This window comes from Oncorhynchus mykiss, chromosome Y, assembly GCF_013265735.2.
Source record: "Oncorhynchus mykiss isolate Arlee chromosome Y, USDA_OmykA_1.1, whole genome shotgun sequence".
Classification (NCBI taxonomy): domain Eukaryota; kingdom Metazoa; phylum Chordata; class Actinopteri; order Salmoniformes; family Salmonidae; genus Oncorhynchus; species Oncorhynchus mykiss.
Genome location: NC_048593.1, coordinates 34,227,150 through 34,251,445, shown reverse-complemented (window position 1 = coordinate 34,251,445; position 24,296 = coordinate 34,227,150). Strand labels below are relative to the sequence as shown.

At 44.2% G+C, this 24,296-nt stretch overlaps 1 protein-coding gene and 1 pseudogene across 2 annotated transcripts; one reads left to right on the top strand and one right to left on the bottom strand.

Moving 5' to 3' along the window:
* The first annotated feature begins 780 nt into the window (after nt 1–780).
* Nucleotides 781–15,770, top strand: LOC110510131 (dipeptidyl peptidase 3). The gene is made up of 18 exons (XM_021591478.2): nt 781–880; nt 5,784–6,114; nt 6,406–6,495; nt 6,590–6,727; nt 6,870–6,944; nt 7,200–7,293; nt 7,413–7,543; nt 10,408–10,538; nt 10,640–10,698; nt 10,808–11,002; nt 11,565–11,677; nt 11,907–11,999; nt 12,260–12,322; nt 13,690–13,814; nt 13,938–14,058; nt 14,286–14,465; nt 14,598–14,760; nt 14,949–15,770. Exons 2-18 carry the CDS (start codon nt 5,845–5,847, stop codon nt 15,089–15,091), a joined length of 2,184 nt encoding a protein of 727 aa, XP_021447153.2. The 5' UTR covers nt 781–880; nt 5,784–5,844; the 3' UTR covers nt 15,092–15,770.
* On the bottom strand, nt 15,554–24,139 carry LOC110510132 (annotated as a pseudogene). Its single transcript, XR_005040405.1, has 10 exons — nt 23,558–24,139; nt 21,684–21,878; nt 21,338–21,452; nt 21,152–21,224; nt 20,970–21,061; nt 19,596–20,660; nt 19,160–19,468; nt 18,902–19,033; nt 18,640–18,806; nt 15,554–17,072 (listed from the first exon to the last, which is right to left on the bottom strand). The product of XR_005040405.1 is annotated as a ras and Rab interactor 2-like (transcript).
* Between the last annotated feature and the right edge of the window lie 157 nt (nt 24,140–24,296).

Below are 24,296 nucleotides of genomic sequence, written 5' to 3'. Positions count from 1 at the left end.
TTAAACAAGCACTTAGTAGTGGGGATGTTGTTGTAGTTTCAATGAGAAAGGCAGAGGCAATACGCCTGATATGGACAGTGATGGTGCAGAGATGGCAGGAGCAGTGGAATAGAGATACTAAGAGCAGGCATTTATTTCAAGTACAGAGGAAAGTTGGGGAGGGCGGCAAGAAGGGACAGAAGAGAGGGGGCTATTTTTACAAGAAGGTGGGACAAGCTGGTTGAATAAGACTTTAAATGTGGTAGGAAAGCATCCAACAGGAAATTGTGATTAATGTCAGGAAATAGAGACTGTGGAGCATGTATTGCTACAGTGTGGGCAGTATCAGAGGGGAAAAGATAGGCTGAGATCTAGAATGAGGGAGAAGAGGATACAATAAATTTGTTTAGAGTATATTGAATAGATATAGTCTCAAAAATGTTGTTTTTCTTTTTTAAGAGCAACTGGGCTGGCAGGTAGGATTTGGTTTGGGGGACTGAGTGGGCAGTGGTTTAAGACACTGTATCACAGTGCTAGAGGTGTCACTACTGACCTGGGTTCAATCCCGGGCTGTATCACAACCGGCCATGATCGGGAGTCCCGATCTGTGCACAATTGGCCCAGTGTTGTCTGGCCAGGGCAGAATGTCATTGTAAATAAGAATTTGTTCTTAACTGATTTGCCTAGTTAAATAAAAAAGTGTTGATCAATGTCCTTAGTCCGACACTCCAGTACAGCAGGTGGCGGTAATGCACCATAACTTTGGATAACCCCCCCCCCCCCCCCCCCCCCCCCCCCCACCGAAGAAGAAGACAGGCGGGCTTGGCATTGAAGGAACATAGGAAGTGCATTTGAGAGTGAGATTGCAATTTGACGTTCAGACGTGTCCACAAATAATCAGGTAGTGTAGCCTAATACAAACTTGATTTAACGGCAACAAAAATACACCATAATCACTGCTGGATGTTTCTTTGTAACCTGATTAAAGGCTTGCGTATTGTGAATGTACAGTAGCAAGCGACAGAGGATTTACTCACTCAACGTTAGCTAGCCGGCTGACTAGCTAGCTAAGGTTAGCTGTTAGCCAGGGGTGTATTCATTACGGAAACCGTTTACTGTTTAAGAACCAAACCGAGAAAATGGAACGAAGCAGAGAGGGACCTAAACTCTCGTTTGCATTCACAAAACGTTTTGTTAATAGACGAAACTTTTGCAACAGAATCGGCGTAATGATTACACCCCAATACATAGCGGTAACTGGATAACTAGCTACCGGCTGCTACCATGTTCCACTATTACTAAAACGTTATATAAGTTAAAAAGTGTATGTTTTCGAATGAACACCGGCGTTACGAATTTTCTTTTCGCGGCAATCTATATTGCAAAATCTGGAGTTTATCCTAGCTAGCTAGTACCTTAATGTTTTATTGAACCAACCCATTCGCTCCCACTGGCTAACCTAGCTAGATGGCTAGTAGCCAGCAGAACCGACCCGCTTTATTACAGTTGCACTAGGGTCAGAGAGACTTTATATTTAGGTTGAAGGCCACAGCATGCTCCCCATCCGAAACAGTTTGTGCATACATTATGTTTACATTTTGTGACTCGTGGACCTTTTGTAGGCCAAAATAAAAAAGTATTTATACACTGAACAAAAAAATATAAATGTAACATGCAACAATTGCAAAGATTTTACTGAGTTACAGTTCATAAAGAAATAATTCAATTTAAATACATTTATTAGGCCCTAATCTATGGATTTCAAATGACTGGAAATACAGATATGCATATTTTGGTCATAGATACCTTTAAAAAAAACAAAAAAAAACAGTTAGTATCTGGTGTATCTGTATCTGGACCACTATTTGCCTGATGCAGCGCGATACATCTCCTTCGCATAGCGTTGATCAGGCTGTTGATTGTGGCCCACACAAAGCCATACATGTGGTCTGCGGTTGTGAGGCCAGTTGGAAATACTGCCAAATTCTCAAAAATGATGTTGGAGGTGGCTTATGGTAGAGAAATGAACATTAAATTCTCTAGCAACAGCTCTGGTGGACATTCCTGCAGTCAGCATGCCAATTGCACGCTCCCTCAACTTGAGTAATCTGTGGCATTGTGTTGTTTTAGTGTTTTATTGTCCCCAGCACAAGGTGCACCTGTGTAATGATCATGCTGTTGATCAGCTTCTTGATATGCCACAACTATCAGGTGGAAGGATTATCTTGGCAAAGGAGAAATGCTCACTAACAGGGATGTGCACAACATTTGAGAGAAATAAGCTTTTTGTTTGTATTGACCATTTCTGGGATATTTTATTTCAGCTCATGAAACATGGGACCAACACTTTAATGTTTATATTTTTGTTCAGTGTATATAAACTCGGGAAGAAAAAGAAATGTCCTCTCACTGTCAACTGCTTTTTTTTCAGCAAACTTAACGTGTAAATATTTGTATGAACATGACAAGGTACAACAACTGAGCAAGTGCCACAGACATGTGACTAACAGAAATGGAATAATATGTCCCTGAACAAAGGGGGGGTCAAAATCAAAAGTAACAGTCAGTATCTGGTGTGGCCACCAGCTGCATTAAAGTACTGCAGTGCATCTCCTCATGGAATGCACCAGATTTGCCAGTTCTTGCTGTAAGATGTTACACCACTCTTCCACCAAGGCACCTGCAAGTTCCTGGACATTTCTGTGAGGAATGGCCCTAGACCTCACCCTCCGATCCAACAGGTCCCAGACGTGCTCAATGGGATTGAGATCCGGGTTCTTCGCTGGCCATGGCAGAACACTGACATGCCAGTCTGGCAGGAAATCACGCGTAGAACGAGCAGTATGCCTGGTGGCATTGTCATGCTGGAGGGTCATGTCAGGATGAGCCTGCAGGAAGGGTACCACATGAGGGAGGAGGATGTCTTCCCTGTAACGCACAGCGTTGAGATTGCCTGCAATGACAACAAGCTCAGTCCGATGATGCTGTGACACACCGCCCCAGACCATGACAAACCCTCCACCTCGATCCCGCTCCAGAGTACAGGCCTCGGTGTAACGCTCATTCCTTCGATGATAAACGCGAATTCGACAAAACCACAACTCGTCAGTGAAGAGCACTTTTTGCCAGTCCTGTCTGGTCAGGCGACGGTGGGTTTGTACCCATAGGCGATGTTTGTTGCAGGTGATGTCTGGTGAGGACCTGCCTTTACAACAGGCCTACAAGTCCTCAGTCCAGCCTCTCTCAGCCTATTGCAGACAGTCTGAGCACTGATGGAGGGATTGTGCGTTCCTGGTGTAACTAGGGCAGTTGTTGTTGCCATCCTGTACATGTCCCGCAGATGTGATGTTCGGGTGTACCGATCCTGTGCAGGTGTGTTACATGTGGTCTGCCACTGCGAGGACATTCAGCTGTCCGTCCTGTCTCCCTGTAGTGCGGTCTTAGGCGTCTCACAGTACGGACATTGCAATTTATTGCCCTGGCCACATCTGCAGTCCTCATGCCTCCTTGCAGCATGCCTAAGGCACATTCATTCAGATGAGCAGGGACCCTGGGCATCTTTCTTTTGGTGTTTTTCAGAGTCAGTAGAAAGGCCTCTTTAGTGTCCTAAGTTTTATAACTGTGACCTTAATTGCCTACAGCTTACACTGTTAGTGTCTTTAATGACCATTCCACAGGTGCATGTTCATAAATTGTTTGGTTCATTGAACAAGCATGGGCAACGGGATCTAAACCCTTTACAATGAAGATCTGTGAAGTTATTTGGATTTTTACAAATTATCTTTGAAAGACAGGGTCCTGAAAAAGGGACGTTTCTTTTTTTACTGTGTGTGTGTGTGTGTGTGTGTGTGTGTGTATATATAATATATATCTATCTATATGTTATTATTATTTTTGGGAACTCAGTCTGGGTCTCAATTTTTGAGAGTTAAAATAATAGAATACACAGGGTGCAATTTAGAAATGTGGTTGTGCATCAGCAGTTACCCAATACCATTGTCAGCAAAAAAAAATGGATTGCTAAGTTAGTCTAGGGGCCAGCTATCTAAACTTGTAGTAAGCATGGTTGAATTATAGACCTGAGTGGGGCCCATTGATAATCCGTTATATTTAAAACGGCGAACAGTTTCGTCAACCCTTTTGCAAAATGTGTAGAATTGCCGGAAATTAGCTGAAAAACTGCACATTTTTCTCTACTCCGTGGAAAAATGAGTAGAATTGCATGAAATCCGTTAGAAAAATTGTAAATCTTCTTTCCGCCCCATTGCAAAATGTGTACAATTGCAGGAAATTAACTTTAAAACATTTTTAAAAATCTTTGCTGTCACGAGAGGAGCTTTCAAAATGTTTTTCTCGGAAGGTGGGGGTTCCATTTTTTTGTGGCGCCCACCTCCATCAAAGTTACTCATCCCCGATCCAAACCGCTGTGAAATATATTTTACATAACCAAAAATATTGTATTTTCAGCTGTGTGAAGCTTGTGTACAAAACTGAAAGTAAAATCTAAACTTAAAAACAGGAAGCATAGAAATAGCCCCCATAGAACAGATCTACCACTTTTTAGACTTGCTTTCAATGAGAATGACAGATTTATAACTCACATTTCTATGTGAATTTGGTCAGGTCACCCAAAAAGTTACATATTGCAGATTTATGGGTGTGTCTACACTTGACACTTACATATGACTTCCACAATTAGAATCGAAGATCGGGTCTAGACACATTGTGGTTGGATCAGAGTGGCAGGTAGCCTAGGGGTTAGAGCGTTGGGCCAGAAACCGAAATGTTGCTGGATCGAATCCCCGAGAAGACAAGGTAAAAATCTATCGTTCTGCCCCTGAACAAGGCAAGAATTTGTTCTTAACTGACTTGCCTAGTTAAATGTAAAAAGAAATATAACATTTTTAAAAAATTGTTCAGATCTGGTTGACAACTTCAGGTAGTGGTCAGGGACACATTGTGTCCAGCTTTCTCCTCAGTCTGGACGCAATCAGGCTATCAAAAGCACATACAGTGGGCGACGTCAGCAGTGCTCTGCACACAAGTCTCCATAAAACGTGGTTTATGGAGCAAGAGGCACCTTTTTTCATTAAATGTTGGATGAAATACGTTCCTAGTGTGTGAGGAACGTGTTTGCTGGCTTCATAAAATAAATTATATCAAAAATATATATTTTTGTTTGGCTAGTGTAATGCTAACCTGTTAGCTGGATAAAGCACTTGCCATCAAGTTGTGTTATCAGATTTAGCATGTTCCACCATTTGCAGAATGCATACAGGCATTGGAAAAAGGTATCAGGACACAATGTGGACATGGTGCACATTTAAATGTAGCTGACGCATGATGTTCGGAATTTCATGATCACAACTCGCATGATTAGAATCAAAAGCTGCATGATCTGTCAAGTGTAGACATGGCCTGAGTTAACGCGGAGCCGGTGGGATGAGAAATGCATTGTACTCCTAATTGTCCCATTTTTCCCAACTGTTACACTGAGAAGATTTAAAGACCGCTAGTCTTTCCGTAAAACTGTCCTTTTCGTCCTCCTGCTAAGTAGCAGAAGCCACAGCAGCCATGGAATGGCAATGTCAGCCAATCTGCTTCTTCGTTGTTAAACGTGATGTAGCTGTCTAGCTAGTATTGATTGCTTTATCATGCGATGTATTTAGTTAAAGTTACAGCTAGGAAGGATTCTCAGAACTTCTCACCTGATGACTTGAGACATAATGTTAGTGTGGAAATGTAACTATACATGTAGAAACATTTCTTGCAGCTAATAATATGCATTTCGTTTACATCTACAGATTCTCAACAGTGAGTGTTGTGTTAAAGAGGCAGCTGCAAGCGTCCAGATTGTTGTTCACCATGGTGGACTCTCAGTACTTCCTCCCCAATGACATTGGGATCTCTGCGCTGGACTGTACTGAAGCCTTTCGCCTGCTGTCCCCTAGAGAAAAGCTCTATGCGCACTACCTCTCCCGGTCTGCCTGGTACGGAGGACTGGCTGTGCTGCTGCAGACCTCGCCTGAGTCTGCCTCCATCTTCGTTCTCTTACAGAGGCTGTTCCGCAAGCAGCCAGCAGCACAGCTGGAGAGCATGGCCACTGCAGCTGGACTTAGTCCTGAAGAGTACCAGGTCAAGTAATGCACCTGCCTACAGAGCCTTGAGAGAAAAACTGAGTCAAACAATGTTTTCACCATAGAATTCGAATTTGTGTATACACACACACACACACAGTGATGGTAGAGGCTTAGAGTTCCATTAGAATATAGGCTTTAGAGTACAAACTACACCGTGTGTTGAATATGTCACACATCCACTCCACCTGCTCATACTCCCAGCCACTCACACCTGTTGTAATAAACATGTCTTCTGTAACTCCGCCTGACTAGACAATAATAGCTATTTTTTCTTCCGTATTTACAGGCCTTTCTTGTTTATGCTGCTGGTCTCTATGCCAACATGGGAAACTACAAGTCATTTGGAGACACCAAGTTCATTCCCAACCTCCCCAAGGTAGATCATCCTCGCTTTTATAACTGAATGTATTATAAAAAAGCCTTGACATAATCACAGCGGTGGCCTTTAATAACCACTCATTGCGGTATAGGAGAAGCTGAAGGCCCTTGTGTGGCAGAGCCAGGCTTTCCAGGACAGCCCCAGTGAGATGGAGGCCCTGTGGGACAGCTGCTCCACCCTCCTCTTCTCCCTGGAGGACCAACAGAAACAGCTGGGCTTGGGGGACAAAGTGAGAGACTTCATGATGCCTTATCTCACTCATGCCTTATGTGGTGATGGGTTCTCTTATTGGCAGCCTTAGTTGTTTGAATAAATATTGTATACTGTAGCCTAGGTGTTGATAATGATGTTACTTTATTTCTTGTTCTCAGGGAGTCACCACATACTTCTCAGGGAACTGTTGCTTGGAGGATGCAGAGTTGGCCCAGAAATTCCTGGATTCAAAGGTATGTATTCAAGTTTGTCTTATGTCTGTGTTATTAGTATTTTAGGATTTAGGCGGCAGGTAGCCTAGCGGTTAAGAACGTTGGGCGTAACAGAAAGGTTGCTGGTTCGAATCCCCAAGCCAAATTGGTGAATAATAATCTGTTGATGTGCCCTTGAGCAAGGCACTTCACCCTAATTGCTCCTGTAAGTCACTCTGGATGAGAGCGTCTGCTAAATGACTAAAATGTACATTTATATAAGTGTCTCCCTTACAGAACCTGAGTGCCTACAACACACGACTGTTCAAGAACAAATCAGAAGAAGGGAAGGCCAGCTATGAGGTGCGCCTGGCGTCAGCTGTGCAGAAGGGTGAGAGTGCCATGTCCTTTTTAAAAAGCTATGCTAATTGAGGAAACACTAGTTATTTTTCTGTCAATGTCAGTAATGCATTCTCTTTATTACATCCCCTGTATTTGTCTTTGCTGTAGACTGTGCAGTGGATGGGGAGGGAGAAAGCAGGTGTGGCAGATATGACTTTGAGGACTGCGTCTTCATGGTGTCCAGGGGAGACTATGCTTACCTTATGAAGAAAGTGAGTGAAAATCTGGAGAAAGCAAAGGTGAGTTCAAAGGCAATATTCTAATTCAAATGTACAGTGCATTCGGAAACTATTCAGACCCCTTGAATTTTTCAACATTTTGTTACGTTACAGCCTTATTCAACATTGGGATCAAATTGTTTTTTTCCCTCTCAATCTACACACTACCCAATAATGACAAAGCAAAAACAGGTTTTTAGACATTCTTGCAAATAAAATAAATGTATACAAGTATTCAGACCCTTTACTCAGTACTTTGTGAAGCACCTTTGGCAGCGATTACAGCCTCAAGTGTTCTTGGGTATGACGCTACAAGCTTGGCACACCTGTATTTGGGGAGTTTCTCCCATTCTTCTCTGCAGATCCTCTCAAGCTCTGTCAGGTTGGATGTGGAGCGTCGCGGTTTCATCAGACCAGAGATTCTTGTTTCTCATGGTCTGAGTGTCCTTTAGGTGCCTTTTGGCAAACTCCAAGCAGGCTATCATGTGCCTTTTACTGAGGAGTGGCTTCTGTCTGGCCACTCTATCATGAAGGCCTGATTAGTGCAGTGCTGCAGAGATGCTTGTCCTTCTGGAATGTTCCCCCATCTCCACAGATGAACTCTATAGCTCTGTCAAAGTGACCACCACCTCCCTGACCAAGGCCCTTCACCCTCAATTGCTCAGTTTGGCCGGGCGGCCAGCTCAAGGAGAAGTCTTGGTGGTTCCAAACTTCTTCCATTTTTAAGAATGTACCTTCAATTAGAGGTCGACCGATTATGATTTTTCAACGCTGATACCGATTATTGGAGGACAAAAAAAGGCGATACCGATTAATCGGTCGATTAAAAAAAAAAAATTGTATGTATATATACACACACACACATTTTTGTAATAATGACAATTGCAACAATACTGAATGAACAATGAACACTTTTATTTTAACTTAATATAATACATATGGGCTTTTGGAGGGGTGTTCTTAAGGTGATTCCACAGGTTGGTGGTATTTTTTGATTTAGCCGTTGCTGACCCCATGCTTACCTCTTTATCACAAATAAGACACCTTGCTTTCCCTGGTGCCAATTCCATGTAATAGTCCCACACTGGTGCTCTGCTTTTCTCTGCCATCTGTAAAACACACACACAGCTCTGAAGTGACAATGATACTGAAGAGTCTGCTTAGGAGACAAATACTCTCAACTGTTTTTTTGTAGAGTGGATTTATGAAAATATTTTGACAAACGTCACCTTATCCTAGTGAGATTTACACGGGTCTCAGAACGCCGAGGTGGTTTAAGCACAAAACACAGACCTTATCTGAAGTAGATCAAGACATTCTCTATGGAAGACATGAACGGTAAAATAATGAAGGAACCCCTTTCAAGTTCAGCCACAAGTTATTACAGGATTTATAACGCTCTCTCTCTCTAAACCATATACCTTTGACTATTACGAGCCTGCTGCTGCCTACCACCCCTCAGTCAGACTGCTCTATCAAATATCAAATCATAGACTTCACTATAATAAACACACAGAAATACGAGCCTTAGGTCAAATCCGGAAACTATCACCTCAAAAACAAAACGTTTATTCCGTTACGTATTTTATCTAACGGGTGGCATCCATGAGTCTAAATATTCCTGTTACATTGCACAACCTTCAATGTTATGTCATAATTACGGAAAATTCTAGCAAATTAGTTTGCAAAGAGCCAGGCGGCCCAAAATGTTGCATATACCCTGACTCTGCGTGCACTGAACGCAAGAGAAGTGACACAATTTCACCTGGTTAATATTGCCTGCTAACCTGGATTTCTTTTAGCTAAATATGCAGGTTTAAAAATATATACTTGTGTATTGATTTTAAGAAAGGCATTGATGTTTATGGTTAAGTACACATTGGAGCAACGACAGTCGTTGATTGTTTTTTTATAAGATAAGTTTAATGCTAGTTTACAACTTACCTTGGCTTACTGCATTCGTGTAACAGGCAGGCTCCTCCTCGTGAGGCAGGTGGTTAGAGCGTTGGACTAGTTAACTGTAAGGTTGCAAGATTGGATCCCCCGAGCTGACAAGGTAAAAATCTGTCGTTCTGCCCCTGAACGAGGCAGTTAACCCACAGTTCCTAGGCAGTCATTGAAAATAAGAATGTGTTCTTAACTGACTTGCCTAGTTAAATAAAGATTAAATAAAGGTGTAAAAAATAAATAAAATCGGAGCCCAAAAATACCGATTTCCGATTGTTATGAAAACTTGAAATCAGCCCCAATTAATCGGCCATTGCGATTAATCGGTCGACCTCTACCTTCAATGCTGCAGACATTTTTTTGTTACCCTTCTTCAGATCTGTGCCTCGACACAGTCCTGTCTCAGAGCTCTACGGACAATTCCTTTGAACTCATGGCTTGGTTTTTGCTCTGACATGCACTGTTAACTGTGGGACCTTTTTTATGTAGACAGGTGTGTGCCTTTCCAAATCATGTCCAATCAATAACATTTACCACAGGTAGACTCCAATCAAGTTATAGAAACATCTCAAGGATGATCAATGGAAACAGGATGCACCTGAGTTCAATTTCGAGTCTCATAACAAGGGGTCTGAATACTTATGTAAATAAGGTAATTCTGTTTTTAATACATTTGCAAAAGTTTCTAAAAACCTATTCTCGCTTTGTTATTATGGGTATTGTGTGTAGATTGATGGAAAAAAATATCAAGAAAAAAATATATATTTTAGAATAAGGATGTAATGTAACAAAAATGTAGACAAAGTCAAAGGGTCTGAATACTTTCTGAATGCACTGTTTTTTTTGTCCCTTTATCAATTAAAAAGTGTTTCAAAACTACTAGTGCATCTTAGAAATGTGTGTTTGGTCTCGTGTCAACGTCTTGTCCTTGATGACAGGAGCATGCTGCCAATGAGAACCAGAAGCGAATGCTGGAGGAATATGCACAGAGTTTCACCTTTGGGTCCATAGAGGCGCACAAGGAGGGCTCTCGTTTCTGGATCAAAGACAAGGGACCCATCGTTGAGAGGTGAGAGAGCACTGCCCTCCACGTTTGGCCTTCCACTCAGGATGAAATAGAAGTAGCAATTCCTTAATTTTCTGTTCTTCTTTTTCCCCTTTCTCTCCTAGTTATATTGGCTTTATCGAGAGCTACAGGGATCCCTTTGGTTCCAGGGGAGAGTTTGAAGGTACAAATGAAGAGGCAAAGCATGTGTCATCAATATCACCCCTTTTATCACAACATGTTTTGGAAGACTCCTTGGTGATCTTATTGGGGTTTGTCTTTGCTTCCCTCAGGCTTTGTGGCTGTGGTGAACAAGGCCATGAGTGAACGCTTTGCTAAGCTGGTGAGCTCAGCCGAGGTGCTGCTGCCAGAGCTGCCATGGCCAAAAGACTTTGAGAAGGACCGCTTCCTCCTGCCTGACTTCACCTCCTTGGACGTACTGACGTTCGCTGGCAGTGGCATTCCAGCTGGCATTAACATTCCCAACTGTGAGTGCCACTTCCAACGGACTCTTTATCTCTTTAATATTGACATGACTGATCCACAGTTTCTTATGGTCGTGGAAGAATCTCTTACTCATCAAATCAAATTTATTTATATAGCCCTTCTTACATCAGCTGATATCTCAAAGTGCTGTACAGAAACCCAGCCTAAAACCCCAAACAGCAAGCAATGCAGGTGTAGAAGCACGGTGACTAGGAAAAACTCCCTAGAAAGGCCAAAACCTAGGAAGAAACCTAGAGAGGAACCAGGCTATGAGGGGTGGCCAGTCCTCTTCTGGCTGTGCTGGGTGGAGATTATAACAGAACATGGCCAAGATGTTCAAATGTTCATAAATGACCATCATGGTCAAATAATAATAATCACAGTAGTTGTCGAGGGTGCAGTAAGTCAGCACCCCAGGAGTAAATGTCAGTTGGCTTTTCATAGCCAATCATTAAGAGTATCTCTACCGCTCCTGCTGTCTCTAGAGAGTTGAAAACGGCAGGTCTGGGACAGGTAGCACGACTTCAGCTAAACGTTAACTCTGTGTGTCTGATCTGTGTCCAGATGATGACATCAGACAGTCGGAGGGCTTTAAGAATGTCTCCTTGGGCAATGTGCTTGCTGTGGCCTACGCTACCCAGAAGGACAAGCTCACATTCCTGGATGAGGAAGACAAGGTAAACGACAAGCTCACTATGACCAAAACTGAAAGCAATTGTCTTGGAATGGTTCTGGACTATCTGACATGAAAAAAAGCTAGATACATTTATGGAAAAGCATTAAATAAATGTTCAAATCCAGGTCATGTGGCATTATTGCACAGAACACAGGGCCCTATCAAAGATACAATTTATGTCTCAGTCGGATCTTTTTCAGTTCCTTCAATGGTCGCTCTCTGTCTTTCAGGATATGTACATTAAGTGGAAGGGGCCCTCCTTCGAGGTGCAGGTTGGCCTCCATGAGCTGCTGGGCCATGGCAGTGGGAAGCTCTTTGTCCAGGTGAGCGAGAGCGAGTCCTCTCCATCCATGCTCATGTCATGCATGGTCAGTCTTTGCATCCATAGCCTAGTCTATGCATTTGAGTGCTTACATTTCTCCAGCTCACCCCCCCCCCCAAGCTGTTTACCATAACAGTGGCCAGGTGACCGCTTTGCTATTGATTGAACTGCACATTGCTCCTTTAATATCTAAATGTATGGTTTTCAGTTACAGCCATTGTGAATGATTAAGTGTATCATTATGTGCTGTCACGTGTACAGGATGAGAAGGGGACTTTCAACTTCGAGCAGGATAATGTTCGAAATCCTGAGACTGGAGAACAGGTGAGTTTATACATCAGTCATTTGGTATCATAAGTTTTCTTAATTCTTTGCTTTGGACTGATTCTGAGACAGCATCATTTATTGTCGGGGTAAAGCACATGACCAGAAAAATGTGGACACCTGCTCGTCAAACATCTCATTCCAGTATCATGGGCATTAATATGGAGTTGCCCCCCCCCCCCCCCCCCCCGTGAGCCATGACCAGCCCCCCCTTGCTACTATAACAGCCTCCACTCTTCTGGGAAGGTTTCCACTAGATGTTGGAACATTGCTACGGGGACTTGCTCCCATTCAGCCATAAGAGCTTTAGTGAGGTTGGGCACTCATGTTGGACGATTAGGCCTGGCTCGCATTCGGCGTTCCAATTCATCCCGAAGGTGTTCGATGGGGTTGAGGTCAGGGCTCTGTGCAGGCCAGTCAAGTTCTTCCACATTGATCGCGACTAACCATTTCTGTATGGACCTCACTTTGTGCACAGGGGCATTGTCTTGCTGAAACAGGAAAGGGCCCTCCCTCAACTGTTGCCACAAAGTTGGAAGCACAGAATCGTCTAGAATATAATTGAATGCTGTAGCATTGATTTTCCTTCACTGAATCTAAGGGGCCTAGCCCAAACCATAAAAAACAGCCCCAGACCATTATCCCTCCTCCACCAAACTTTACAGTTGCCACTATGCATTTGGGCAGGTAGCATTCTCCTGGCCTCCGCCAAACCCAGATTCATCCATCAGACTGCCAGATGGTGAAGCATGGTTCATCACTCCAGAGAATGCGTTTCCATTGCTCCAGAGTCCAATTCCGGCGAGCTTTACACCATTCCACTCAACGCTTGGCATTGCGCATAGTGATCTTAGGCTTGTGTGCAGCTGCTTGGCCATGGAAACCCATTTCATGAAGCTCCCCATGCTTCTTCCAGGGGCAGTTTGGAACTCGGTACTGAGTGTTGCAACTGAGGACAGACGCTTTTATGCGCTTCAGCACTCGGCGGTCCCATTATGTGAGCTTGTGTCGCCTACCACTTCGTGGCTGAGCCGTTGCCACTTCACAATAACAGCACTTACGGTTGACCAGGCAGCTCTAGCAGGGCATAAATTTAACAAACTTACTTGTTGGAAGGGTGGCATCCTATCACGGTGCCACGTTGAAAGTCACTGAGTTCTTCCGTAAGGCAATTCTACTACCAATGTTTGTCTATGGAGATTGCATGGCTGTGTGCTCGATTTTATACACCTGTCAGCAAATAGCCGAATCCACTCATTTGAAGGGGAGTCCACATACTTTTGTATATATAGTGTATCTATGATCTTGATTTAAGTCTTGAAATTTCTGGTTTAAGTATTGTCTAAAGTATGGTTTATGTGCTTCAGATCACCACCTGGTACAAAGGCAATGAAACGTGGGACAGCAAATTTTCCACTATTTCTTGCTCCTATGAAGAGTGCAGGGCCGAGTGTGTGGGGCTTTACCTCTGCCTCAACAAACACGTGCTCAGGTATCTTTACGCAAGTGCACACACACATACTCTGTTACTCACTGAAGCTACATGAATATATAAACAGTGATCTTATATGGGTCAGGATGCTCTAACGTGGAGGATGTCCCTGTGGGTTTGCAGTATCTTTGGCCATGAGGACGAGGATGCAAATGAGGTGGTGTACATCAACTGGCTCAACATGGTGCGAGCTGGCCTACTGGGCCTGGAGTTCTTTACCCCTGAGAGCAAGAGCTGGAGACAGGTCAGCGGAGTTCAGTCCTTTGTATAGTACAGCCTATCATGCTGTCTTTCTTACTCTAAAGCTCTTTTGAATTGCTTTCCCACTGACTGAGCGCTAGTCCCGTGAGCCAGCATGATCTCACGTGCTTACATGAATGGTTCGCTGCAGTGTTAATCAGTCTGGTAGTATGAGGCTATATGAGACCCCTTGTATCTGTTTGACGGAACCTCCTGTTGTCTCTGTCTCAGGCCCACATGCAGGCTCGCTTTGTGATCCTACGGGTGCTCCTGGAGGCTGGCGAGGGGCTGGTGACCCTGAAGGAGAGCACAGGAAAGGATGGGCGCCCAGATGCCCTCATAACGCTGGACCGCAGCAAGGTCCACACTGTGGGCAAAGCTGCCATCGAGAGGTTCCTATGCAAACTACAGGTACAGTCGTAGAAGCCTAGAAAATGTCTTGGTCATGGCTGGGATTACAGGGGTAAATTACCAGCATCAATATTCAATTAAAAAATCTAATCAAGTCTCCTATTTGACCCATTATAATCCATGTCCCTGCAGGTTATCAAGTCCACAGCTGATGTGGAGGGAGGCAGAGCTCTGTATGAGGGCTACTCAGCTGTGTCAGACACTGGTTCTCACAACTTCCTGCGCCTGCGGGAGACTGTTCTCCTGCGCAAAGAGGCTCGCAAGATGTTTGTTCAGGCCAACACAAGGGTCAAAGGTCAGTCTTTTTCCCCCTGTCCTAAAGCCAAGACACACGTCTACATTTTAAATGGCCCATCATATCATATCCTACTAAGTGGTCTACTTTCTTGATAATAAGACTTTTTTTTTTATCACCCAGCCTAAACCATTCTACTGGCACATACGCCATTGTTGTTCTAAGACTTGATGTATTGTGTGATGCAGGTGAAAGTGTGGAGCTGGTGGAATACGAGGGTAGTGCAGCCGGACTGATCCGCTCCTTCACAGAACGGTTTGCAGATGACGCCGAGGAGGTGGAGGCCCACCTGCTAGAGCTGAACAAGAGGGATGCCCCCTGCTGGTGCTGAGTGAACAGTGCAGATACAGTCAAAGCACTGCTAAGACCCAGACATGCTACTGCCCTGCCCATGCCTGCTTCTGACTGAAACATCCCTGGTCTGTGTGGACTTGTCATAAAAAAGGATCTTTCACTGTCAAATGCCTAAATCAGTCAAGGGTAGAATGCACATGTGGTTATGGCTGTAATTGGGAGACATTCAACCCCGAGGCACAGTTTCAAACTACGTTAAGTCCCTATCATTATACAGTTATTTCCCCCTTCCAATATCAGGAAGGATAGGAACAGTGTAAACAATCTGGTGTTGAAAGGACCTAGTGGTAGGAGCTTGAAGTCAGTTTGAAACAAGGCCAGAGTATTAAAAAAAGCTAAGTGACTTAAGGGTGACTACACGGTTCACCATCAACTGTGTCAATCAAATCCCAACCACAGTCTTATTAAGCTTTTGTTGACACATTTCAATTGCTCTTTGTCTTGACAATGTTCTTTTTATAGAACTCCTTCCAAATAATATTAATCATATGATAAGCTTTTTGTCCCTTGTGTCCAGGGCACTTGAAGCCACCACTGTGACATGGTCAAAGGCAAAGCATTGTCAAAGGGTCCACAGTACTATAAGTCTCTCTCTTGGTTAGGTTGTTGAGAAACAACCTATACAAAAATACATGTGATTAAAACAATAAGACCGATGTCTGTTTTTTGTTATGAAAAATATCTCAGATACCTTGTGTAATCAGCTGCATACTAAACTGGTACACATTGGAATATAATTTACACAGAGCTTTGTATTTATTTTTCATTGCCTTGCAATCTCAGACCTGCCAACATGCACGCATTTTGCGTACCAACTACGACATTTTCTGTCCATGTACGAGGTCCGAATTGAAAGTACGTAGAAATGAATAGGGCCTGATTTTTGTTACATTTTAATAAAAAATAAATCCACTGAGTAAATCTAACATCCCGATTCTCGAGCTGCAACACAGACATATACGGAGTTTGTGTCAACGGACATGGAGATGAATATATCATTATTCGACGTAGCTATCCCGTGTCTGCCCTTTCTGTTTGTTGAAATGCTGAGTTTGCCGACTGTCAGTTTTACTTCAACATGGACAAATCCCTTTTCGACTCCGTGTGTTGTGGAAAGGTAAACACAAATTGTTTCAAGCTAACGTTGGCGGACATTCAGTGGGCTCTAACGTGCCAGCAGTTCACTCGCATTTGTTAGTGAATAGAAATGCAAATACGAAAAATAACTGGTCGCATTTGTTCGAGTGTGATATACATTTAATTCTGCATCCCATTTTCCACGTAACATTACGAGGTTCACGCAACCTGAGACTAACTAATTATGATCTACGTCACAAAAAGCATTACAAAAGTATAATCACAAATAAAAATAAACATCTTGGCATTAAATGGAGTCGGGAGTTTAGAAGACTGCGCGATGAAGAATGAATGAGTGTCCGGTATTAGCTATAGGGGCAATGTTTCTAAAATGCCTTCGCACTAGATTTGCGAGATGAATCTCCAATGGGCCGCGCGCTTCTGGTAATCTGGAAAGTTAGACTATGTTGGCATTTTTCATTTAAATAGTTTAATAAAGTACAAAGCAATTATTTCTAGCAGTTGAGTGGTTTAAGAACATCGGTCAATAATGTGTGGATACCAAAGTGGACCTCTCAAGGTAATCCCATAAGGTCCACCGTCTCCTGTTTGCGAGTCTTGAGTTGATCCTGGTTGGCTTGCTGGTATATGAGGGGTGTCCCACTGCTGCCTTGGCCCTGTAGGTCCTGGATCTGGGCCTGTGTTGGGAGGTCTTTGATCTCCCCCTCACTCCGCCAGTACAGTTTGTACAGTTCTGGGTTGTCCACCCCAAATTTAGCAGCACAGAGCTGGGTCAGGGCCCCCCCACTAACTCCTGCCCTCCACTGCAGGGTTTTCATCCAGCTGTTCTCTCCGTCTTGAAACAGAACCCTGACACACCTCTGCAACACAGAATGAAAAGGGATGTACCCAGGAGAACAGTATCAAGCATTCCTTATGGTTGCTTTGGGGTACAGAGATATTCTACTGTGGCATATTATTCCACATCTGTTATGATGAGTGTGTGTTAATTTCTATTTGGTATTACTGCTAGATGTGGGATTCTTTACAGTGGGGTTCGGAAACAGGCAGAAATTAGCCTGCAAGGGGGGAAAGGGGTTATTTCAGTTTTTTGGTTTAAAAAAAGGGCAGTAAAGTCAAAAGGAATTAAGCTAAAAATGAGTTTGTATTTGAAAATATCAAAAATTAATCTCTTTTTGGGCTTACTTGTGGTAAATTTGCAGTATTCAAATTACAACTGTTCCGCTGACTAAAATCATCCCGTGGCTGAATCTACACTGAAAAAAATATAAACGCACCATGTAAAGTGTTGGTTTCATGAGCTGAATTAAAAGATCCCAGAAATGTTCCATACGCACAAAAAGCTTATTTCTCTCAAATATTGTGCACAAATTTGTTTACATCCCTTTTAGTGAGCATTTCTCCTTTGCCAATATAATGCTCTACCTGACAGGTGTGGAATATCAAGAAGCTGATTAAACAGAATGATCATTACGCAGGTGCACCTTGGGTTGGGACAATAAAAGCCCACTCTAAAATGTGCAATTTTGTTGCCAGGGATGACTCAAGTTGAGGGAGCGTGCAATTGGAATGCTGACTACAGGAATGTCCCATAAACTGCCTCCAACATTGTTTTAGAAAATGTTGCAGTGCGTAGACCCAACCTCACAACTGCAGACCATGTGTATAGCATCGTGTGGGCGAGCAGTTTTTCTGATGTCAACGTTGTGGACAGAATGCCCCATGGTGGTGGTGGGGTTATGGTATGGGCAGGCATAAACTACGGACAATGAACATAATTGCATTTTATCAATGAAAATTTGAATGCACAGAGATACCGTGACGAGATCCTAAGGCCCAGTGTCGTGCCATTCATCTGCTGTCATCACCTCATGTTTCAGCACGGCCCCTTGTCGCAAGGATCTGTACACAGTTCCTGCAAGCTGAAAATGTCCCAGTTCTTCCATGGCCTGCATACTTACCAGACATGTTACCCATTCAGCATGTTTGGGATGCTATGCTACGGTATGACAGCGTGTTCCAGTTCCTGCCAACATCCAGCAACTTTGCACAGCCATTGAAGAGGAGTGGGACAAAATTCCACAGGCCACAATCAACAGCCTGATCAACTCTATGCAAAGGAGATGTGATGCGTTGCGCTGCATGAAGCAAATGGTGATCACACCAGATACTGACTGGTTTTCTGATCCACGCCTCTACCTTTTAAGGTATCTGTGATCAACAGATGCATATCTGTATTCCCAGGCATGTGAAATCCATAGATTAGGGCCTAATAAATGTTATTAAATTGACTGATTTCCTTATATGAACTGTAACTCAGTAAAATCTTTGAATTTGTTGCATGTTGCGTTTATATTTTTGTTCAGTATAGTTTCCTACCTCTGCTATACAGTATTGGTGCTAATAAATCAATGAATTGAGCCGTACCAGTTGCTGTCGTAAGTTTTTCTGGCTTTGCGCCTGGAGGCTCCGGCGCCGGCTCCAGTCTTTCAAAGAGTCTCTGGCCTCGCGGGTCAGCCCACTGGAGGGTACTACTTCAGGCTTGCTCTGGATCAGGCACAGGCTGGCATACACACTGGTCAGGTAGTACCCACCTGGTACAAGCATTACAAAATGGCTATTTGGCATCGCATACTATTCAAAATATTTTCACATTTAAAGTATAAATACTTCACATTTAAAACCTTACCCTCCCCTTTGAGCCATGATTGCTCCAGCAGTTCCATCATGTACTCCACCTCCACAGACAGCTCAGGCATGTTACACTGTACGAGGACATAGGACAAGGCTGGCAGGAAGTCATCTGCACCGAACTCCTGGCCTGCTCATGAAGACAAAGCAACCATGTTGACACAAGACATGACAAGACCAACGATGGTAGGGATAACAGCTGTTGGTTCTGTAATGTTTATTTCTCTATCACATTCACTCAAAGAAAAGCCCTCACCTGAATTGTCCTTCATGGCTTTATAGATGAGCTTGCAGACCTGCAGAAGCAGCACAACCTTGTCAATGGGAGAGTATGCCCGCCTCATGACAGCTAACTTCTGCAGCACCTTCTCCACATCGGCAGCATCCGGCACTCCCACCCGCACTCCAAAACACTCCAACGGGGTCTTTCCCCTGGCCTTAGCCAGGCTCTCTGCCATGCTTTGGGTGGAGCGGTCTCGCTCATGCAAAGTTTGCAGTGTCCCATCTATCTGTCCTTTCAAAGGTTTCAGCACACAGCGGAACATGGCTTTCTCCAGCACCAGGTCTGCACACAAACAAGCACATTCATAAAATGTCACATGTCATCATCACTAGGGACACATGCTAGTACTGGTTGTATTTAAAGTGACTGAGCAGATTTTGACAGTTCATTTGACTAATGTCTGCTGTACCTTTCTCATCATCATGCACCATGGTCTCAATGGGGGGCTGTAGGTCTCCACAGTCCAGCAGGAAGGTCTTGGCCTGGGAGAGGAAGAGACGGATGCCGTGCAGTAGCTCTATGCCAGATCTCTGGCACTGAGGCTTGATCACCTCGCGCTGCTGCCTGAGGAAGTCCTGCACCAGGACACCAAACGCAGTCCTCTTGTCACGGGACAGGTCCTCCACCAGCCTCGCCACACGCTTCTCAGGCACAAAGAAGGACACAAAAGCTGCACTAAGCTTGCGCAAGGCTGAGACGGGCTGACGAGCGGGAGAGGTGCATGGGGGAGAGGGGTTACTTGTTCCCCTGGTGAGGGGAGGTCGCTCTGGGTTCTCCTCTGTCTCCTCCAAGCTGCTGAGGGAACTGCTGCTGTCCAGCTCACTCAGGGAGGGAGCATATCTCTGCTCCAGCAAGAGATCCACCTCCTCACTCACCTCCTCCCCCTCACCTCATTTCTCCTGGCCCAGTCCCTGCAGGAGACCTATGGGCACATGGTAGTCCTCCTCCTCTGCAGTGGGAGACAGTGTGGGTGTGACCCTGGTCTTTTTTGGAAGAACTGGGAGAACCAAGCATGGCTGCAAGTAGTCTGAGTCCTCCTGAACGGGTGCTGTCCCTCCCTCACCCTCCACTCTGGCCTCCACTGCTCTACTGGCCTGATGGACCTTCTTGCTCTTTTTCTTGGCCAGCAGAGGTGGGGGAGGGGGAGGAGCAAATGGTGGGGACAATGGGCTAGAGTTCTCAGTGGAGACACGCACCTTGAGGCTGCGTTTGAACTGGTGGCGGCGTCTGTGCAGTGCAGTCTGGAACTGCAGGAAGAGTGGGTTGATGAAACAGAGAGCCCCTTGGCCTGCTGCCCCACAGTTCAGCTCCCGGGGGCTGCGTGTTTGGATGGAGCAGAACTCTTGAAACAGGGTGGGGCTCTCCTCGGGTGTGGCACAATCCTCAGGGGTGGGGCTAGGGGGCAGCGGTGCCTCCTCCACTGGTGGGGGCCCATTGCGTGGACCTCTGAAGTTCAGCGGCGAGCTCCAGAACTCTGAATGAAAAAGAAGCAAAACTATGTCAGCATTATTCTTCAAGGCTATCCTTGATCAATGAATCGAATGTCCCTTTTCCATCAGCAGTTGTCACAGATAGATACCCAACCTAAAACCTCAAAGAGCAAGGAACGCAGAGGCAGAAGCACAGTGGCTATGAAAAACCCCATAGAAGGCAGAAACCAAGGAAGAAACCTAGAGATGAGTTGTTGAGAAGTTGTGTACAGCACACAATGGAAGCTAGCATTTCAACAATTGCCAAGACCTTGGTGGATCATCAGACCTCTGAGCCACTCTGTGGTACCTACCCACTCCCATGTGGGAGATGGATTCCAGCTGTTTGTGGGATGAAGCCTTGACTATGGCCTCAGGGAGCTCCAGGGGGAAGGGCAACACATCCCTGAAATATACAGCACATACAGTAGGTTTTATAGACAGGTCTGATTGGTCTAAAGGTCCTGAACCTATTCTACTGTGATGGGGAACATACCGGCTAACACAGTAGAAGGCGATGAGCCGGCAGAGGTCAGGGAAACTGATAGCAGCTCTCTCCAAGGAGAAAGCTGTGAATGGAAGGGAAATGGGGATGCAAGGATAAGATCATTAGTAAGACCCTCATCGTTCACTGCAACGGGCTGTAGAAGGAACATCTCTGGCTTTCTCTTTCAACACTCACTGGAGTCCAATTCCTGGATGACAAATTGTTTGAAAAAGGAGGGGAGGCAGTCATCTGCAAGCCTGACACACAGCACTTTCTTCTGCGAGGTGTTGGACCTGCGCACTAGAAAGGTCTGCAGAGAGACAGATATATGCAAACTTAGGTTGTGGTTTGTGTGCGGTTTTGTGTCTCACCCACAGGAGGTTGGTGGCACCTTAATTGGGGAGGACAGGCTCGTGGTAATGGCTGGAGTGGAATAGGTGGAATGGTATCAAATACATCAAACAAAATTATGCCATTCCATTTGCTCCATTCTAGCCATTACTATGAGCCATCCTCCCCTCAGCAGCTCTACTGGTCTCACCCCAGGCGGCTCCCTCTGTAGGATGTGCAGAGCGGTAGCAGAGTTGATGGACAGCTGCAGCCAGACGGAGTGTGTGAGAAGCAGACGGTCCAGCACACTGATGCTCTTCAGGGAGCTACGCTGAAGACAAGCCCGCCTCTCTCCTATCGGCTTCCCTACCGGCTCAGGGAAATCATACACCGGGTCCTCCTGCATCTGGGGAACAGAGACATACAGTATATAGCACGGGTACTATATGGTATCTGTACACCATGTGGTTATGCTTTATGTTGCCACAATGATGCTTCCCATCGAAGGTAAAACACCAGCAAGAGAATACACATTCTTTGAGGTTCTGCTCTTCCGCAGACTAATGCTTCATAATCAGTACCCTTCCCGTTCCGTTCTGGTAACACCAGCATGCATCATGTCTTGTGTTCTGTGTTCCGTGCTGACCACTACTTCTCTGTCCTTTTGGGACACTCCCAAACCGTATTCCTTCCTCTGAGTAATCTGGAGGGTGTATGTCATCAACTGAGTACGACTCACCACACGTGAGGGTGTTTAGTGTGTGTGGCTCTAGTGTGTGCACATATCCTAAGGATCCGACCCTCAACAGTGAACTTGCTGGGACTGAAGTATAATTTTGCCTTAGCTTTTTAAACCCTTTGAATATGAGAAGGTGTGGCTAGATTTTGATAGAGGTAGTTATGTGCACAGGCTGTTATCACCTCCAACTTCCTTCCAGGGATTGGCTGCTGCTGTATATATGCCCCTGAGCCTAAAACACCATTCTAGAGAAGAGGTGGATGTAGGGCTGGCTGCCCAAGTCTCCGTAGAAGCCTGGCAAGTTTAGACTTGGTGAAAACACTCTCCAAACCTACAGAGAAGTGTGTGAAAATGCTAATCTAACCCAGCAAACAATTGAGAGGTACAGATCTCAAATTTAAACCAGTAGCTTAAATGCGTATTCATATGTTTAATGCAATAAAACATGTCCAGAATGAATAGACTATTCTGAAGCCTGCTATTGAACCTCATGAGACTGACCCAATGAGACAATTGTATAACTGACAAAAAAACAACTGTGACCTGCCAGGATCTGAAAATACAGTATCAATAGAATAACATGAAGGTGTACTGAATGACCTGCCAGGACCTGAATATACAGTATCAATAGAATAACATGAAGGTGTACTGAATGACCTGCCAGGACCTGAATATACAGTATCAATAGAATAACATGAAGGTGTACTGAATGACCTGCCAGGACCTGAATATACAGTATCACTAGAATAACATGAAGGTGTAATTAATGACCTGCCAGGACCTGAATATACAGTATCACTAGAATAACATGAAGGTGTAATTAATGACCTGCCAGGACCTGAATATACAGTATCACTAGAATAACATGAAGGTGTACTGAATGACCTGCCAGGACCTGAATATACAGTATCACTAGAATAACATGAAGGTGTAATTAATGACCTGCCAGGACCTGAATATACAGTATCACTAGAATAACATGAAGGTGTACTGAATGACCTGCCAGGACCTGAATATACAGTATCACTAGAATAACATGAAGGTGTACTGAATGACCTGCCAGGACCTGAATATACAGTATCACTAGAATAACATGAAGGTGTAGTGCCAAACGAGTAGTTTAAAATGAGGTCATTAATGGCGTTATACAGCTCTTATGTTGTGGAACCAGTGATTATTTTTTCTTCTTCCATAAATAACAGTTTACTATATTGTAATAACTGACCATGATATCAAAGGGTACTTCATTCAGTAAATTGAAAAAAAATATTTTGTATTTTATTTGTATAAATAATAACATTACAGCATCCTATTTGTGGACATGGTATTATGAGCTTCCAACATACCTTGCGTGCTGCTCGATCTGTACCACTCTGTGCGCGGCACTTCTTTGATCTGCGGTCTTCTTGCATACCTTCAGTTAACGAGTGCCAGGTTTCGTGATTTCACTAATCATACAAATATTCGCAACTGTTCCTTGTTTTACACTTTCAAATAAATGACATGACATAATTTACCTTCATCTCCCGATCCCCTGTCGTCCTTAAAATGTGACAGAGATTATTCTAAATAGCCTACTGTAAATCCCATCTGATCCCTGAATTTCCAAATGTCATTGAAACTTCAAAAGTATAGAGAATGTAATAGTCCTAGATCTCTGGATACGTCATGATGTCTGTCTGGGACTCTCCAGTCTCTGTGAAGCTGTAGTTCAGAAGTTCCTGGCACTCCTCTGCTGTCTTCCGTATATTTTTCATTCACACTTGGGAGAGAAACAAACCTGAACCAAGGTTAAATACGCCTGCGCCCGTCACCACGTTGCGGAAATTCAATTGAAACAGTATTTTCAAAGGGAAATTCGCCTCTTAAACATAATTACAATGCAGGCCCTGAATACAGTATTTTTAATGGGAAATTCGCCTCTACAAAACAATTACAATCTATCTGTATCCTGTACTTTGTGATGGAGGGCTAGACAATTCATCTGCCTCAATTATTTTTAAACTTCCGAGTGGTCACCACCAATTGCAACCAAATTAGGTTGCAATTATTAACATATTTTACAGACATACACAGCCTATTTAT